Raw genomic sequence first — 16586 nt, 5'->3', positions numbered from 1 at the left:
CCATCAATGTCAGCAGAAGGGGCCCTCGGAGGCAGGGCTGGGCCATGGCCAGCAGCCTTTGTGCTCCCTGCCCTGGGGACAGAGCCTGTTTTTGGTGTTTTCAGTGCTCCTCCGAGCCCCCCAGAGCAGACTGGCAGCCCCTGTGTGCACCAGCAGCATGAAACGGGATCCTGCCCACCCAAACTGCTCGGGCAGCTTCCATCCTCCACATGGGAAAGGGACGATCAAAGAGCAGGAAAAAGCCCAGAGTGGATGCCAAAAGCAGGAGCTGGATGGAAAGGCTGAAGAGGAGGGGGAAATCCAGGATGTGGAGCTAAGCAGAGGTGATTCTTTGTGCTGAAGTACAATAAAGTTATATAAGAGCTGAACTGTGGTTGCCTCAGTGTTTAATTAGGTCTCCCCATCTCAGCACATGCTGGAATCTGCTTTGCTCCTTTTAACGCTCCTGTGGCACAGGGGAGAGGAGGCACTGGAAGCAGGAGAGGTGCACGAAGACCCAGCTCTGCAAAGTATTTCTCCAGTCACTGTGGCCAGAGAAAGGCCATGGGGGCTTCTCCAAGGACTCAGGTAGGAAACAGAGGTAGGGGCAAGTCTCCCCACCTGACTTAAAGTACTTTACAGAGCTGCTAGTGGTAAAACTCTGTGGTCAATAAGGAGTTCTGGTTCACCTGCTGGTGACACTTTTCTCTCCCTTCACTGAACGTGGAAGTGTGAATAACCTCTTCTCGGTACCTTACTTATCCACTAAAAATATACCTTTAGAGTCAAATGTAACCAAAAACAACAGCAAAAAATTCCATCTTCTTTTTCTGCCCTTATGGTCGATGACAATTAAAAAATAAAAGAGTAGATTTTTAAAAATAATTCTTAAATCTCTCCCACAGCTTTTAAAATGTCACAGTTATGTTTGTCCCCCTGATGGCTGAACTCAGTTGAGGTGACTTACAGTCAGTGGCAGAACATGGATTTCAATGTACACCTCCCATAGTCTGTGCCAGGGCTTTTCAGCCTCGACTCTTTCAGTTCCTGTGCTCTGCCCCTTGCATGCAAACATGAGCCTTCCTGGGGACAATTCCCTGCTTTGTCTGCAGGGCCTTGGCCAAAGGGAATGGAAATGGGCTTTCCATGGCTCCAATGCACAACCACCCACCGGCTGGGGGAGCTGGGAAAGGCACCACTGGGCAGGCACAGACATTTTAGGCTTACAAAGAGACAGGGATGGAAAGAGAGTAAATTTGGTCATTTCCATATTGCACAAACTGGAGGTCACTTAACTCAATAACCAGGGGGGAAGTTGCAAACATGCTGAAGTGGATATTGCCCTTCATGTCCTTAATGAACACCAAAAATTTGCATGGGCTCAGGAAAGCCAAAGATACAAACTTCCCGGGCCTAAAGGAGCTCCAGGAGAGCTGGAGAGGGACTGGGGACAAGGGATGGAGGGACAGGACACAGGGAATGGCTTCCCACTGCCAGAGGGCAGGTTTGGGTGGGATATTGGGAAGGAATTGTTGGCTGGGAGGGTGGGGAGGCCCTGGCACAGGTTGCCAGGAGAAGCTGTGGAAGTGTCCAAGTGCCCTGGAGTGTCCAAGGCCAGGTTGAAGCAACCTGGGCCAGTGAAAGGTGTCCCTGCCCATGGCAGGGAGTGGGACTGGATGGTTTTTAAGGTCCCTTCCAACCCAACCCATGCTGTGATTCTATATCACACCTTCTACTGGTCCTGAAATACTAGATGAGAAAGGTGTTCAACCTGAGCCCAAGTAGCTGCTTTTGGGGTCTGAAAGGCAGAGTTTGCCAAGGGCTCAGGAAAAACCTGCTCCAACCTGGAGGACCCAAGAGCAGGCTCTGTTTGAGCTGCTGAGCAGCACCAGCCTTCACATGAACCCTGTAATACCCCGTTGGGCTGAGCCCAGTTTGCCTCCCAGAGATGATCTGGCCTGAAACAGCTTTTCTGGCAGAGATGAAGGGATGTGGGGGCTGCACAGAGACCCAAACCAGCTGTCCCCACAAAGATTAAGTGAGTGGAGTGATCCTGATTATGGACCTTTTATTTGAAGGCAGGGTAAACAACAGAGATTTATTCAGGTCAGGGGAATACTGAGCAGCTGATCACATGCTAAATATTTATGTCCAGCTGGGGGATTCCTCAGAATGACATTTTTCCCCCCCCCATCTGTAGCAAATCTGGCAGCAGACGCTCTCCAGAGCTCATTAATGGAGTGGGAACTGTGTCCATAAATCCAGGCATCAGGACTCGCTCGGGCAGAGCACGGGGCTGGATTTGCTTTGGCTGCAGATGAGATTTTTGACAGTGACTCAGAAGCTTTTCCAGCTCTCATCTGCTGAGACTTTGCCCCTTGCTTCCCTGGCTGCTGACAATTTGCTTTCTAACCAGGGACCAGAGGGGAGAGCTGCTGCTTTCAATTGCAAAGTCGATACAACAGATGATAAAAAGGCTCAGAGCTCTCCTCTCTCTCCCTGTTCCCCGCTCCTGATGCAGCATTCCTGTTTCCCCCAGGAATGGGCCCTCCTCCAGCCTGGGGTGGTGGTGATGCACTAGAGCCCTCCTGAGGTCCCTTCCAGCCTGCATTCACTAGGATCCTACGGGACAGCCCTTGGAATTTGTCAGGAGAGGCTGACTAACAACAGAGAGAGCATTTTCCCTGCCCCAAGCGAGGCAAATCTCCTGGAGGCTGAGATACCCCCAAACCCCCATGGATCCTCCTGCTGGTATTCTGATTTTTCAGCCTTTGTTCTACCCTTACCAGCCCCGCTGGCTCAACACCTTCCACCCCAAGGCAGAGACAGTTTTTTCTCCTTTGAAAGGGATTTCTTCTCTCAGAGGGTCAACCCCACCCCTCCCTGCACCCATCCTGTATCTTCCCCCATAATTGCTGAAATATTACAGGGAAATGTTGCTTCCACGAAGGCCAGGGGGGTCAGAATGGAAATGGGGGGATCTCAGCATGAAATCTGTCTGTCCTCCAGCTGATCCACATGGAAAGTGTCAGAGCTAGTGATGGATGGGCTGAGATTTGCCCAGCCTTGTACAGCCAGAGGGGCCAGCCTGGGGCCAGCCCTTTGTGTGCAGAGCAGGCCCCAAACCCGGCCCTACAAAAATGCACCTGCAGGTAAAACCAGGATTTCCCACGTGTGCAGAAGAGAAGGAATGAGAAATATTTACTTTCTCCACTGTCAGGTTTTAACCAATTTATTCCAGGAACAATGTAGCGAAAAATGAGGGAAAAAATGTGAGTAATGAGATGGGAATGGAGCTGCCCCACTGGGAATTTGTGTGAACAGACCCAGTTTGCCCTCTCTCCTCCCATAAAGGAAATATCCTTCTTATGCCCAAATCATCCTTGGGAAAGCCCAGCAGAGAGCAATGGTTTGTTTGTTTTCCCCTCTCTCTGAGCAATTATTGTCAATTGAGTAAGTCAAGTAATGAGCTTTCCATCTGAGGGGTTCTCAGTGCACTATTCCACCTGGGAATCACTGCAGGGTGTGTCCATGCACAGAAATACATGGAGATTTTGCTGTTGCTTGATGATTTGACCTATGTTTTTGTTGGTCAAGACCAACAAAAAGACATTGAAAAGCGTGAAGTTTCCACAAGAGAGTTTTTCAGGAGGACGGAAATATTGGGGCTGTATTGTCCATGTAATAATAATGATAATATTAATAATTCAATTCAAAGTAATTTTGGTTAAAATTCTACAAACACTGCTTCCTAAACTACTACTATTATGGCTAAAGGTGTAGGTTTTTCCCTAGAAAACAACTGCTATAAACACGTGTAAAGAGCAACCCCAGGGCTTGGTTTGCTTGTGGTTGTGGCTGCAGATATTCTGTGCTGGGGGTGAATGATGTGTTTGTCGGTGGGAGATGACCGAGGACGAGGAGGACCTTCTGCAGGCAGAGAAGCCAGGCCAACAGGCCAGGATTTGGGGTATTTGCAGGGCACACGTGCCCTCTCTGGTGGTCGATGCTGGGGAGCCGCTGCGCTGCTCCAGTCGCTGCTCGTCGGAGCAAGGATCTCATTCCCAGCCCTATTTCCTGGGCAGAAGCGCCATCTGCTGCAAGACCAACACTTCTCCGTCCAAAAGCTCCATAAAACCCACCTCATTTGGAAAAACAGAGAGAAGAGCAGGTGTTTCCCATCTGCTGGACGAGATGAGGGCTCAGCCCACAGACCTGTGCAAAACAACTTCTGCTTGTAGGGCACGTTGTGTTCCTGTCCCTCTGGGGGTGCTCAGACCCCCTTTCCAGTGCACACAGAGCTCCCAGGATGGTGACACCTGCTTGCTGGAGGATGAACAAGACAACAGGTCTGTCAAAGTGGCTTTTGTCAAAATAAAACTGTTTTTTCCACTTTTGTCAAATAAAACTGGGGGTTTTTTTGGCAGGTAAAAACACTACATGGTTGGAAATTGCCTGTCTGGCTGGGGTGGGAGTGCAGGAATGGCTTCCTGGGGATGCAGGGGAAATCCAGCCGTGCAGCTCAAAGATTGGTCCCCTCTCTGACTTGCAGGAAGTCTGGAATTTTCTCTGTGAGAAGGGAAAAGCGGGGGAAGAAGTTCAAATTCAGCCGGTCATACTCCTGCTCAGAGGGGAAACCAAGGCACGAAGCCACGAATGGGAAAATTCTCCAAAATCACCAAAAGCACCAACAACCCCTTTTCTCAGCACCTCAGTGTGCCACACAAAGGCTGAAAGGCTCTGCTGGCTCCAGGATGTGTTTGTGTGGGATCGAGCTGTTTGCTCGATGGAAAAGCCCCAGACAGTGTAACCTTATGGGTTTAATCTGTGCTTGGGTCCCCCTGAGCCTCACTCCAGCTTGTTCCATGGTCTGGAAAACCCTCTTTGAGTGCTGATGTTCCCAAGCAAGTAAAAATCCTCCTTGGCCTCACATACTCCAGCTGCTCCTGCTGGAATGACTCATAGAGTCACGGAATGGTTTGGGCGGGAAGGGACCTTGAAGACCATCCCATTCCAACCCTCTGCCACGGGCAGGCACACCTTGGCCCAAAACATTGTCCCTGTTGATGATTTCAGTGGTTTATCCTTTTCCCCTAATTTGTTTCTAAATCTTGTGCAATCAGTTCCTTGTTCTCTTCGCTTTCTGGGGCAGGAGCCCCTGCTTCGCACTTCCAGGGGGTGTGATGTGACCACCTACCCCCAGCGGGCAGTCCCAGAACCCTTGTCCATGCCTAGGAATTTAAATGCTCCGCTGATAATAATAATGCTGAAATAATCAGTGCAAACCCAGCCCGGGCAGATCTGAAGCTGCGAGGGACAGGCAGTCCCAGACCAGCCTGAGCTGCAGCTGAACGTGCCTTCACTTTTTGGGGTGTTTTTTTGGTGTTCTACTGAAATCTGGACTCTTTTTTTTTTTTTATTTTTTTTTTTTTTTTGCAAACTGAAGACCCTCCCCACGGTTGTTCCGAGGCGGTGTGGCCAGGACTCTGCTTGCAGTCTCGCTCCTCACCATTGGGTGTCAGCTCAAAACCACCAGTCCTGCTCTCCGCGGCTCTTTTTTCCAGCCCACTCCAGCTCTGCTTTCCAATAGGAATTTCCCAGCCTGGAAAAAGGGTGTTGTCCTCTTCTCCCTGCTGCCATGGCCATCCTTAAAACTGCCAGTGCAGGTAGAGCTCAGACAGCACATAGGACGGGGGTTTATAACACATACGGGCACAGACCTTTTATTAGTGACAGGACAAGTGGCAGGACAAGGGGGGGTGTTTTAAACGGAAAGAGGGGACATCCCTGGGCCTGTCACCAGCACGTGGTGGAGCTGGCAAGGAAAGCAAGCACGTCTTGGTCCCCTGCAGCCAAGAGCTGACTCCTGGACCAAATACAGGACCCGAGTTTGCAGCAGGGTGGATTTTTTGTCCCGAGGACTCCGAGGGGGACGTGCTGTGCTGTGCCAGCCCACCCTGCGTGGTGCTGTGCCAGCCTGGCTCTCCCCAAGCCCTGGAGATGCAGACGAGGGGGATTTTTGGTGTCCTGAAAATCCTCCCCAGCCCACTGGGAAGGGAGGGAGTTGCTCCACCCCCGTCTTATTCCCCTGCGAGGCAGCAAAGGCTCCTGCATGAGGTCTCTCCATCAGTCACCCCTCATTACCCCCGACTGACTGACTCCTGTCCCCTCTCCTTTCCAAAGCCCCTCGTTAATGGCTGGGAGGCCAATTGCACTTCTCCCAAATTCAGTCGGCTGGGCCAGAGAGGGGAAGGAACGTTTTCCTGAGCTGGGTTTAGCCCCCTGAGAGACCCCTGCCCCCCTCCCCCTGCCATCTGCTCACACAAGTGCTCTGGGCTCTCCTCCCACCCACTCTCTCCACAGCATAATGAGAGCTCTGCTCCTTAATTAGCCCTAATAGCACGCTGATTTCCTAGCCATGGAAAAAACAGGGGGAAAAGGGCTGCAGGGGAGGAGCGGGAAGAGAACTTGTCCTCGAATACCTGTTTGTATCCACAGGGGTTCCCACAGAGCAGCCTGGGAACCAGGAGAAAATTGGGGCTTTTTTTTTATTTGAGCCACTTCTCTGAGTTTTGAGGTTTTGGGAGAGGATTTGTTTGCGCTGGACCCTCACACCCCAAAGGAGATTTCTGGTGCAAACACAGGACCCACATCAGTGTTTGCACTGCACGGGTGGAGGTGGTGGGGTGATGTGGGGCTGTCACCCCGCTGGGGTGAGCAGGGAGTGGGGACCAAAGGCACGCAGGGATTTGGGACACAAGGTTGTGAGGGCTGCATTTCTCCTTCCCTGGTTTCAAGGGGATCCTCTGGAGCTGAAGAAGAAACTCCCTGCAACTCTGGCCTTTCTTTGGGGTCTCAGTTACTTCAAAGAGAAGAAACCTACCCACCACTAATTTTTTTTCTTCCCTCATCCACCCACCCCCTTTTCTTTCCTTTTTTTTTTTTTTTTTTTGGAGAGCTGTGAAGGGAATTAAATTTCTTAAACAACAGGATCTTTTGGTGCCTGTGGGTTTTATCCCTACATTTATATGGTTGTTCTCTGTTTCCCTCCAGCTCCCCACCTTCCCCTGTGTATGTATTTCTGTGGGGTGCTGAATACAGAAGGAAGAAGATTATGACAAGGGGTGGTATTTAGGAGGTGACCATGTGAAGATCCACACACATCCTGGCATCAACATGGCCTTGGGAAATTGGAAATGTGTTTTGGGACTGGCCAGGGTGAGACAGAGAGACTAAAAAGTCCTTCCCTGTGGCTACCAAAGCAGAGGGACATGAAAGGAGATGGAAGAGCCCAAAGGGGAGGCTGGGGTAGGTGGCTCCAGGATGGCCAGGGATGCAAGGAGAACAGCATGGGCATGAGGGCAATTTTGGGACCATCTCTACAGAGGTTTTTTTTCAGCCACCAAACCCCTGCATTACACTTTTTCTAACATATCTTGGAGCTTGCACAGGCTGTTGGAATTAGAGCAGGGCACAAGCACAGGTATCTGACCCGGGAATGTGAGTTTAGAGAGCAAACAGGGAACAGGCCATGGCCTCCAACGTGATTTAACCCACAAGTTCATCAGTGTTTAAGCCCCATCCCAGGTACTGAGAGTAAAATTGCTCTCAGTTCTACTCAGGTGGGGCAGATAAATGGCACTGGTCTCAAATGCACCCAGGAATCCTGCAACACTTACAGGGGGGGAATCCCACTGAGGGAGAGATGTTTGTGGGCATCTGTTTGGTGGCAGGGGTGTGTGGAGGAATGACAGATGGATTGACAGGTGGGAGAAGAGCCTGCTGATGGCATGCTTTCAAAGCTGCTTGTTTTCCTTTGTCTGCCATAGTTTTTGCTGTTCCTGTGTTTATTCTGGAGAAGCAAAGGACCTCTCCCTGGATATGGGGTTAGTTTGCTCTCTGCCAGCAAAATGGAACTCAAAGCAAGGGAAGTCTGGTTGCTCATGCCTGTAGCTGGTCTTCAGATGCTGCCAAGAGCAATCTGAGGAGCTGTTTTCTGGGGACACTGGGAAGAGTTGATGGGGAGGGACTAAATTCCAGCCTAAAATCCAGCTCCTCCTGTGCAGGGATCCCCAGAGCATCACCCTGTTGGGATCACAGAGTAACCCAGGCTGGAAGGGTCTGGACTAGGTGGCTTTCAAGGTCCCTTCCAACCCAAACCATTCTGTGGTTCATGTGCCTGTGCCTGCAGCCAGTGTTTCTGCAGGGCTGGTTTCCAGAGAAATATTATAATTCAAATTAACTGCACAGAAAACTGTAGGGAAGAAGTGTCTTGCTGAGAGGGGTTGTGCAGATGATAAAAAGAAAGCATGGCACAGTTAAGAAATAGGATCATTCTTTGTTTAAAGAAACCCCACATAAAATGTTTTTAAAAGAACCATATAAAATGTCTTTAAAAAAACACGTAAAATTTAAGCTTAAACTGGTAAATCCAGCAAGGTAATTGGTGTGACAGGGTTTGTGAGAGGCCAGATCCTTGTATTTGCCTGCCCAGACTGCAGCCCAGCCAGAGCTGGGGTGCTGGAATGGGAATGAATCACGACTGGATTTTGCAGCCAGCCCTGGGTTCAGGGCTGGAGAACATCTGTCCAGTCCTCATCCAACACTCATCTCCCCCAGCCCTGACAGCTCCTCTGGTTTATGAATTCACTCCCTGCTGCTGACCAGAGCCAGCCCCGTGCACAGGGCTGTGACAAAGGAGGACAATGAGGGACCTCTGCCAGCACAAATGCCCAGAGCCTGCAGCAGCTGAGACAGGCTGAACACATTTGTGAGAGGGGATGGGGATGGAGAGGCCCAGATGGTCCCCAGCCACAACAGAGGACTCCTTGTATGCATTCCCACTGGGAACGGGCTCGTGGCTGGGTCTGTAGGGAGGCAAACCTTGTGAACATGGGCTCTCTGGGGAAGCTCAGACAGCACAATCCAGCTTCACCCTGATTTTCCAGCCACTGGGTATTTGCAGGGCTTGTGTTGGCTTTCCCTTTCCATTTGCTCTGCGTTTACAAGGTGTTGGATGCTCCCACCAACCTGGGGTGGCCCAGAGGGCCAAGCCCCCTCCCGGGCAAATCCTGCAGTGCTTCATCTTGTTTCCTCTGGGAAACAAAAAAAAAGGGGGAATTAGAGTCGTGGTTTCCACTAAGCCTTTGCTGGGTCAAGGCTTCCTCTCTGCCTTCTGCTGTGGTGGCAGAAGCAAACTCTCACTCAGAGGGAGGGGAAATGCTGGCTATAAAATCACCCCAGCCATTAAAGCTGCGGGTGATCAGCCTGCAGAAGGTGTTGTGAGGGTGTCAGCCGTGTTTAACAGCGTCTGCATGTGATTGATGGCTCTGCCCTGGGCCATCACCACTGAAATTACCCCTAGAAACAGGCAGGTCTGAGCAGAAGGGGCTCATGTGGGGAAGCACAGGCTCTGCTGCACTGACCCACTGTTAACCTGTGCTTGCTGCACCACCGAAGAGCTGCAGAGCCACGAGAAGGGGTTTCACAGAGCAGAAACCAAGTGTGTTGTGCATTAATCCATCGCTGGAGTCTGGAGACATCACCAAGGGCTGGTCCTGCCTACCAGCAGAACCCAAAAACTGACATAGAATTGTAGAAATTATCTTTAGATTGATTTTTTTTAAAATAATTTTTACAGTGCTCTTCTAGAGCAATAAACTTATTTCTGGCAGGGGAGAATGTTCTGCTTATTTCCCCCAAATTCATCCAGACTACTGCATCGAACTGGAGCAACCTGGCCTAGTGGAAGGTGTCCCTGCCCATGGCAGGGGGGTAGAATAAGATGACCTTTAAGGTCCTTTCCCTCCCAAACCCTCCTATGACTCCCTGATTCCTTCAAAGATGGCAGCTTGGAAGAATTCAGCAGCCAGGTTTCCCCACTGAGCAAAACACCCGAAGCAAATCCTGCTGATGGAAATATTCAGTGACCACAACCTGAGCTTGGCTTTCTCGTAGGCTCAGAGCAATTTCCCCAGAATATCAGGACAATATATGACCTTTCTTGAGGCAGCAGGAGCACCGTCATAAATCCAGGTATTAATTGACTTGCAGACATTTGCCAGCATTTCAAATTCGGTTTTCCTGGTGAGCTGTGGTCACATCGGTAACAGTGATGCAGGGAAATGAAAAGGAAATCAGAATACAGAACCAGGCAGATATTAGACCACAAATATTCATTAGTGAATCACAACGATGAAAAGGAAATGAGTCACAACCCTAATGCCCTGAGGAGCAGCCAGAACACAGCTTGATCAGAATCTCCAAGGACCAAATCTTTGACTGATAGATGAGTTTTTCCCCCCCAAAGTGTCCATATTAATAAATGGGTAAAATATGACCAGCTCTGAGCTCGTTGTTATAACTGGGTTGAGGAATGCCCAGGAGCCAGGCAGGTGGTCAAACAACAGCCTTTCCATCCCTGGGAGCTGGTCCCAAGCACCTCTGGAGTGTCCTGGGAAAGGGTTTTTCCAGCTGAAACAGTGGGAAATGTTTCTGAGAGGGAGTGCTCCTCGAAAGCCCATTCCACACGTGGGGAAACTGAGGCAGGCAGCGGGTGACTTTCCCAAAATTCCAAACTGAGTCCCGGACACGTAAAACTGCAGCTGAGCTGCAACTGTTCAGTTGAGTGCAGTTGAACTGACGGCTCCGGAGTGGCAGCTCCTGCTGGGAGGCACAGGATGGTGTCAGAGCCACTGCTGGAGAGACAGACTGACAAAGGGGGGGATGGATGACTCTTCCCAGGGTGTGTTTTATTCCCTGCTGCTGCCTGTTCCTGGACAACTCGCTGCTGCTGCATTTTAACTTAAAACCTGGGGGGTTTTTTTCAGTTAAATTGACTGGTTTTGCTTTGTTTTCAGCAGAGTAGATTAGATTTATTTTTAATTCACCTGTCTCTCTGCAGTCATTATCTGCTTTCCAGCTGAGTTGCTAATGAGTGTCAGGACCATCATTTTACTGATGGAGAAACTGAGGTTTGGGCAGTGGCTGTGACATTCCCCAAGGCATGGCGAGGGAATATTGCTGGGATCTGAAATCCCTGGAGCTGGTTCCTGTGCTGCAGCCCCAAGCCAGTCACAGGGAAATTGCACTCCATAGGTACAGTGTGACTGACTGCTCTTGCACACTTCCCTGGGAATGGCTTTTCTGAAGGCTAATTAGCGTGGAAAACCAATCCCAGAAGCGAGGGAGAGAGGTAATGATCCATGTGGCAAAGCAGCACAAGCAGGGGACCCCCAGGCCGAGCAGTCAGGCAGAAACTCAGCAGGCTTTGGACTGCTTGAGTGAGGGGCCAGGCTGAAAACATCCACCAGCATTTAGGGATGCAAAAACCAGGAGGTTTTCTCAGGGAAAACTGTGGTACAATATATTTCCACAGGTTGGAAACTGGAATCAGGGGTGCTTAAACAAGGGTGGCCAGTTTTGCATGGACTGGGTTGCAGCCCTGGAGCTCTTTAGCCCAAGGGAGCTGCCAGGAAAGATGGAGAGGGACTATTTACAGGGGCCTGGAGGCACAACACAAGGGGGAATGGCTTCTCACTGCCAGAGGGCAGGGTTAGACGGGATAATGGGAAAGAATTCTTGGCTGTGAGGGTGGGGAGGCCCTGGCACAGGTTGCCCAGAGAAGCTGTGGCTGCCCCTGAATCCCTGGAAGTGTCCAAGGCCAAGTTGGAGCAGCCTGGGCTAGTGGAAGGTGTCCCTGCCCATGGCAGGGGGTGGCACTGGATGGTTTTTAAGGTCCCTCCCAACCCAACCCATTCCATGATTCTGTATCTTACTTGTTCTCTGGTGATGCTCAGGGTGAAGTGGGTGGACATGGGACCATCCCAAAGACAGCTGAGGGGTTTTTTTACTCTTTCAAAAAAGAAAAAGAGCTTGGAAATTGCAGAGTGACACGTTGTATTTACAAGATGCTCCTTTAGGTTGCAAATGCTGGTATTTGAAAGCTATGAAAAGCCAAACTGAGATGTGAGAGCTGCTTATGCAACTGCAGTTCTGCCAGGGGTGTGTGTTTGCTCAGCCCATCATTTCAGTCACATCCTGCCTTCCCCACGATGCTTCTGCCTCAATTAATGCCCAGAGATGACTGGGGGCAAACCAAGCCTCAGGAGAAGCACACAGTCTGGATCATCCCACATCTCCAGGCTTGGCTGCAACCATAAAATGTTGATTGAGCACCATGTTCTCACTGCCAGAGCCAGAGAGGCAGCCAGTGTGGGCCAAGACAGGGGTGCCAGGAGCTGCAGTGGTACCTCACCACCATTCCCAGGCAGCAGAGCGTGGGCTGGGCTGGGGAGCTGCTGCTCTGCTCATCTCTGGCCAGTATTGACATATTTAAACTCAGTGTGGAGCAGAAAAACACAACCAGATGTTGGCTGCTATTGTGTGACAGGACACCTGATCCTGCAGGACCCACTGTTCCCTCTGCTCTGGGCACTGACATTTACCCCATGGCACCCCCCCATCTCCACCCTGGGGGTTCTTGGAACAGCCCACGCTCTCCCAGCATGCTTATTAATTTATTAACCAGCCCTCCACCCCTGCTCCAGCTGCCCTGGGGTGATGCTGCTTCTTGGAAACTGGATCCACACCTGGAGACATGGCAAACCCAGGGCCTGGGGAAGCCAAACCACCACCCAACCAGGGGCAGGTGCTGGACCCCAGACAAAAGATCAAAACAGTGTGGTTTGGGGCAGTAAAAGGGGAGTAAAGGGCCTTTAGGACCTCTCTGGAGCTGCCCACATGAGGTTCTGCTCAAGAGCAAGGATGGGTGTGCTGTGACCTGCCCTCTTCAAGGCCAGCCTGGATGGGGCTTGGAGAAACCTGGTCTAATGGAAGGTGTGCCTGCCCATGGCAGGGGGGTTGGAACTAAGTAGTCTTTAAGCTTGCAACCCAACCCATTCCATGATTCTATGATTCTCTTCCCCATCTTCTCTTCCCCTTCTCTTCTGTCTCCTTTCCACACCAGCCCTCTGCTTAATCTGCTGCAGGAGAAGGAAGATGCTCACACATATTTTACATTTTGGTAGAAATTGAAAAAAATGGGATGAATCTGACAACATCCATCCAGCTCCATCCCCACTAACAATAAAGGGGAAAACACCACAGAATCACAGAATTGGTTAGGTTGGAAAAGCCCTCTGAGATCATCGAGTCCAACCATTCCAAGGCCACCACTGACCCATGTCCCCAAGTGCCACATCCACAGGGCTGTTAAACCCCTCCAGGGATCAGACTCCACCACTGCCCTGGCCAGCTGTGCCAGGGCTGGACAGCCCTTTTGGCTAAGAAATTTTCCCTCATATCCAATCTAAACCTCCCCTGACCTAAGTTGTCATTTGCTTTAAGTGAGGAATCTCCCAGACTGGCCAGTGAAGCCTGTGAACTGCGGGCCAAGGCTGCAGAGCCAGGCAGGAAAATCAGGTGGACAAAGCAAATGTCACCACGTAAAAGCACTGATGTGACTTGGGACGGGTCTTCCAACGGCCAGGAAACTTTTATTTGCAATAAACAGCGGGATATGGCGAAATCCTGGAGCCCTGATTTCACACTGAGGCAAACAACGTGCCCGGGCCGCACATCTGTGTATGGATGACCAGGGTGAGGTGGCACCATTGTGAACACTTGTGCATTTATGCACAGAGAAGGTGCAGAGCTGTTGTTGTGATCGTGGACACGCAGATCCATTTTAAACAGACCCCCTGCTATATAAAGGGGGGCTCAGCAGTTCCCCTTGCCTCATGAAAGGGAGAAATATTCACTGTCAAGCAACACCTGAGCAACTCACCGGGCAGAAATGGCTCCAGGTACTTTTTATTTTGGTTTTCAGGGATTTGCCAGTGCTGCCATGTGTGGAGAGTGATGGGAGATGATGATGGGGTGGTACTGTGGTGGGACAAACTCTGGGACAGCCCTAACTTAAAGTATGGCAACTTATAAACCAGTGACAAAGAATACCTTTCCCTGCAGTGTGACTTTAATCCATGAACTAATCTTTAGCCTAAACAGGGCAAGGAGAACAAGGTCAAGCCACAGTTACAGTTGTTGTTATTAATGTAAATGCTGGCAGGGATATTAAAATTCATATTCCAAGCTTAAGACAAGGATCAGCATGATACCTGGATTTTGGGGAGGGCTGAGCTCACCCTTGATGCCAGAAGGCACCAAGGCAGAGGACCCCTCAGCCATGGAGAGAAGAGAGTGGGAATGAATTCCCAGGTGCCACCCCCTCCTCAGCACAGTGCCCCAAGGCCTGCTGACACTTTCTGCTTTGCTGCAGGGTCCTGGTTCTCTCCTCTGGCCATCGCTGTGATCACGGTGGGGCTGCAGTGGGCACAGCCAGCTGCCACCTTCCCAGCCATGCCCCTGGCCAGCCTGTTTGCCAACGCTGTGCTGAGGGCTCAACACCTTCACCTCCTGGCTGCCGAGACCTACAAGGAGTTCGTGAGTGCTGGGGCCTCCTCTGCCTGAGCTTGATGGCTTGGGGATGTGTGACAGGGACCTCTCGGCCACTGCTGTGCCCTCTCTCTGCTTCCCAGGAGGCTGAGGGCTGTGACAGGATAGGACTGCACCCTGTCTCCCCCTCTCAGCTCTCTGCCCCTGCTCTGATCCTGCATGCCCCCTTTCCCGGACCATGGCTGCACATGGCACAGATATTTTGCCGGACTTTCCTGTGGCAGTCACCTTTTGCCCTGGAGAGTCTGAGTGCTTAAACCCCTCCCATTTCTGCTCCTGCCAGGATGTGCCACGAGCTTTTCCTTTGGCAAGAGCTGTACTTTGGGGTCATTTCCTCCTTGGGAGAACCTGGTCCCAGTGGTTTGTGTTCACCTCAGCACCTTGGCTTAGTGAGAGGAAGACCCTTAGGTCCAGTAGCTATTGTGCCAAGACAATATTCCTGCTTCCCAATCCTGTCCAGAGGCACCTCATGTCTCACATCCACTTCTTGCCAAGAGTAACCATTCAGGACAGCTTGGGAAGGTCTTCCAGAGGACATGGGCAACATGTCTGGGTGTACCTGGGCTATCTCCACAGGAACGCACCTACATTCCAGAGGACCAAAGGCACACAACCAAGAATTCCCAGGTGGCGTTCTGTTACTCGGAAATGATCCCTGCTCCCATGAAAAAGGATGATGCCCAGCAGAAATCCGTAAGTCCTCCCCCTCAGGGCAAGCACAGACCTGTCTGAGGAGCCCAGCTGTGCTTCAGGGCAGGAGCAGAGGGTTTCCACCCGTGCACACTCGGGTGCTTCATCCCTGCCCTCCCAAGAAAGATATAACCTTGGTTACACTATGAATCACATTCCCTTCCCAAGGATGAGAGAAGCTCTTGTCTGCACAGGACACAGGTCTGGGTGGTGCTCCCCAGCCCGAAAACTTGGTGTCTGCTGAAGCTGCAGGAGCTGTGGCACATCCCTGGGTCACCTCCAGGCTGCTCCAGAGGCAGCAGGACACCCCACCAAACACCTCCCCCCACAGCTTTGAGCCCTTCCTGTCTTATTTTCAGGACATGGAGCTTCTCCGTTTCTCCCTGGCTCTCATCCAGTCCTGGCTGACCCCGGTGCAGTACCTGAGCAAGGTGTTCACAAACAACCTGGTTTTTGGCACCTCAGACAGAGTGTATGAAAAGCTAAAGGACCTGGAGGAAGGGATCCAAGCCCTGATGAGGGTAAGTCACAGCACATAGTGTGATTATAGGATAAGAGATCTCCCAGTCACGGGGCACTCAGCTCTTGGGGATCCAAGGACCACGAGAAATCTCCCCACCTTCCCCTCTGAAGGCCAGTGGTGTCCTGTGGACTTTGCTCACCTTTAGACAGTGAGATCATGACACCCCCCTGCACAGGATAAAAGAACACAGAACAAATGTTAACACCCATCACAGAGCAGAACTGATCAGGGATCACAACAGTCGACACCCAGAGTCCACCCAAACCCAGCAACAAAAAATATTCAGTTGTTTAAATCCACTGGAGTAACAGCAACATAATGTTTGCTACATCTCCATGCAAAATACTCAGAAATGGGGCAAATTTCCTCCCTCCCTGCAGCCTGTGCCCAGCTCTGTTCTCACTGTAGCATCCCCTCTGTGTCACTGCCCTTCCTGCAAACACAAACACTCAAAAATATGTTTGAAATATGCTTTGAGGGTGGGGGGAGAACCTCCTGAGCTCATCTAAAGCTCAGGAGGAGCCTTGGCACTGGGCCAAGGAGGAGGATCAGAGAATCCCAGAATCACTGAGGTTGGAAAAGGTCGCTGAGTCCCCCCTGTGCCTGATGCCGACCTTGTCCCCCAGCCCAGAGCACTGAGTGCCACAGCCAGGACTTCCTGGGACACCTCCAGGGGTAGGGACTCCACCATCTGCCTGGGCAGCCCCTGCCAGTGTTTTTCTGTGAAGAAATTCCTCCTGCTGTCCAACCTGAAAAACCTCTGGCACAGCTTGAAGCTGTGTCCTGTTGTCCTGTCCCTTGTTCCCTGGGAGCAGAGCTCGATCCCCCCGGCTCCCCCCTCCTGTCAGGGAGTTGCAGAGCCAGAAGGTCCCCCCTGAGCCTCCTTTTCTCCAGGCTGAGTCCCCCCAGCTCCCTCAGCTGCTCCCGGTGCTCCAGCCCC

General features: G+C 51.3%; 1 protein-coding gene across 1 annotated transcript in view; it reads left to right on the top strand.

The window, feature by feature from the left end:
* The first annotated feature begins 13713 nt into the window (after positions 1-13713).
* The window catches only part of RDM1 (RAD52 motif containing 1), a 10557-nt gene continuing 7684 nt past the window's right edge, over positions 13714-16586 (top strand). The window contains exons 1-4 of the mRNA XM_029961465.1: positions 13714-13784; positions 14258-14421; positions 15010-15126; positions 15483-15644. Of these exons, the coding sequence (XP_029817325.1) occupies positions 13775-13784; positions 14258-14421; positions 15010-15126; positions 15483-15644 (453 nt within the window). The 5' untranslated portion in view covers positions 13714-13774. The remainder of the gene's footprint in view (positions 13785-14257; positions 14422-15009; positions 15127-15482; positions 15645-16586) is intronic.

This window comes from Manacus vitellinus, unplaced genomic scaffold, assembly GCF_001715985.3.
Source record: "Manacus vitellinus isolate BGI_N305 unplaced genomic scaffold, ASM171598v3 scaffold_35_pilon, whole genome shotgun sequence".
Lineage (NCBI taxonomy): Eukaryota > Metazoa > Chordata > Aves > Passeriformes > Pipridae > Manacus > Manacus vitellinus.
The sequence above is the reverse complement of the archived record's forward strand: the minus strand, read 5'-3'. Positions and strand labels throughout refer to the sequence as shown.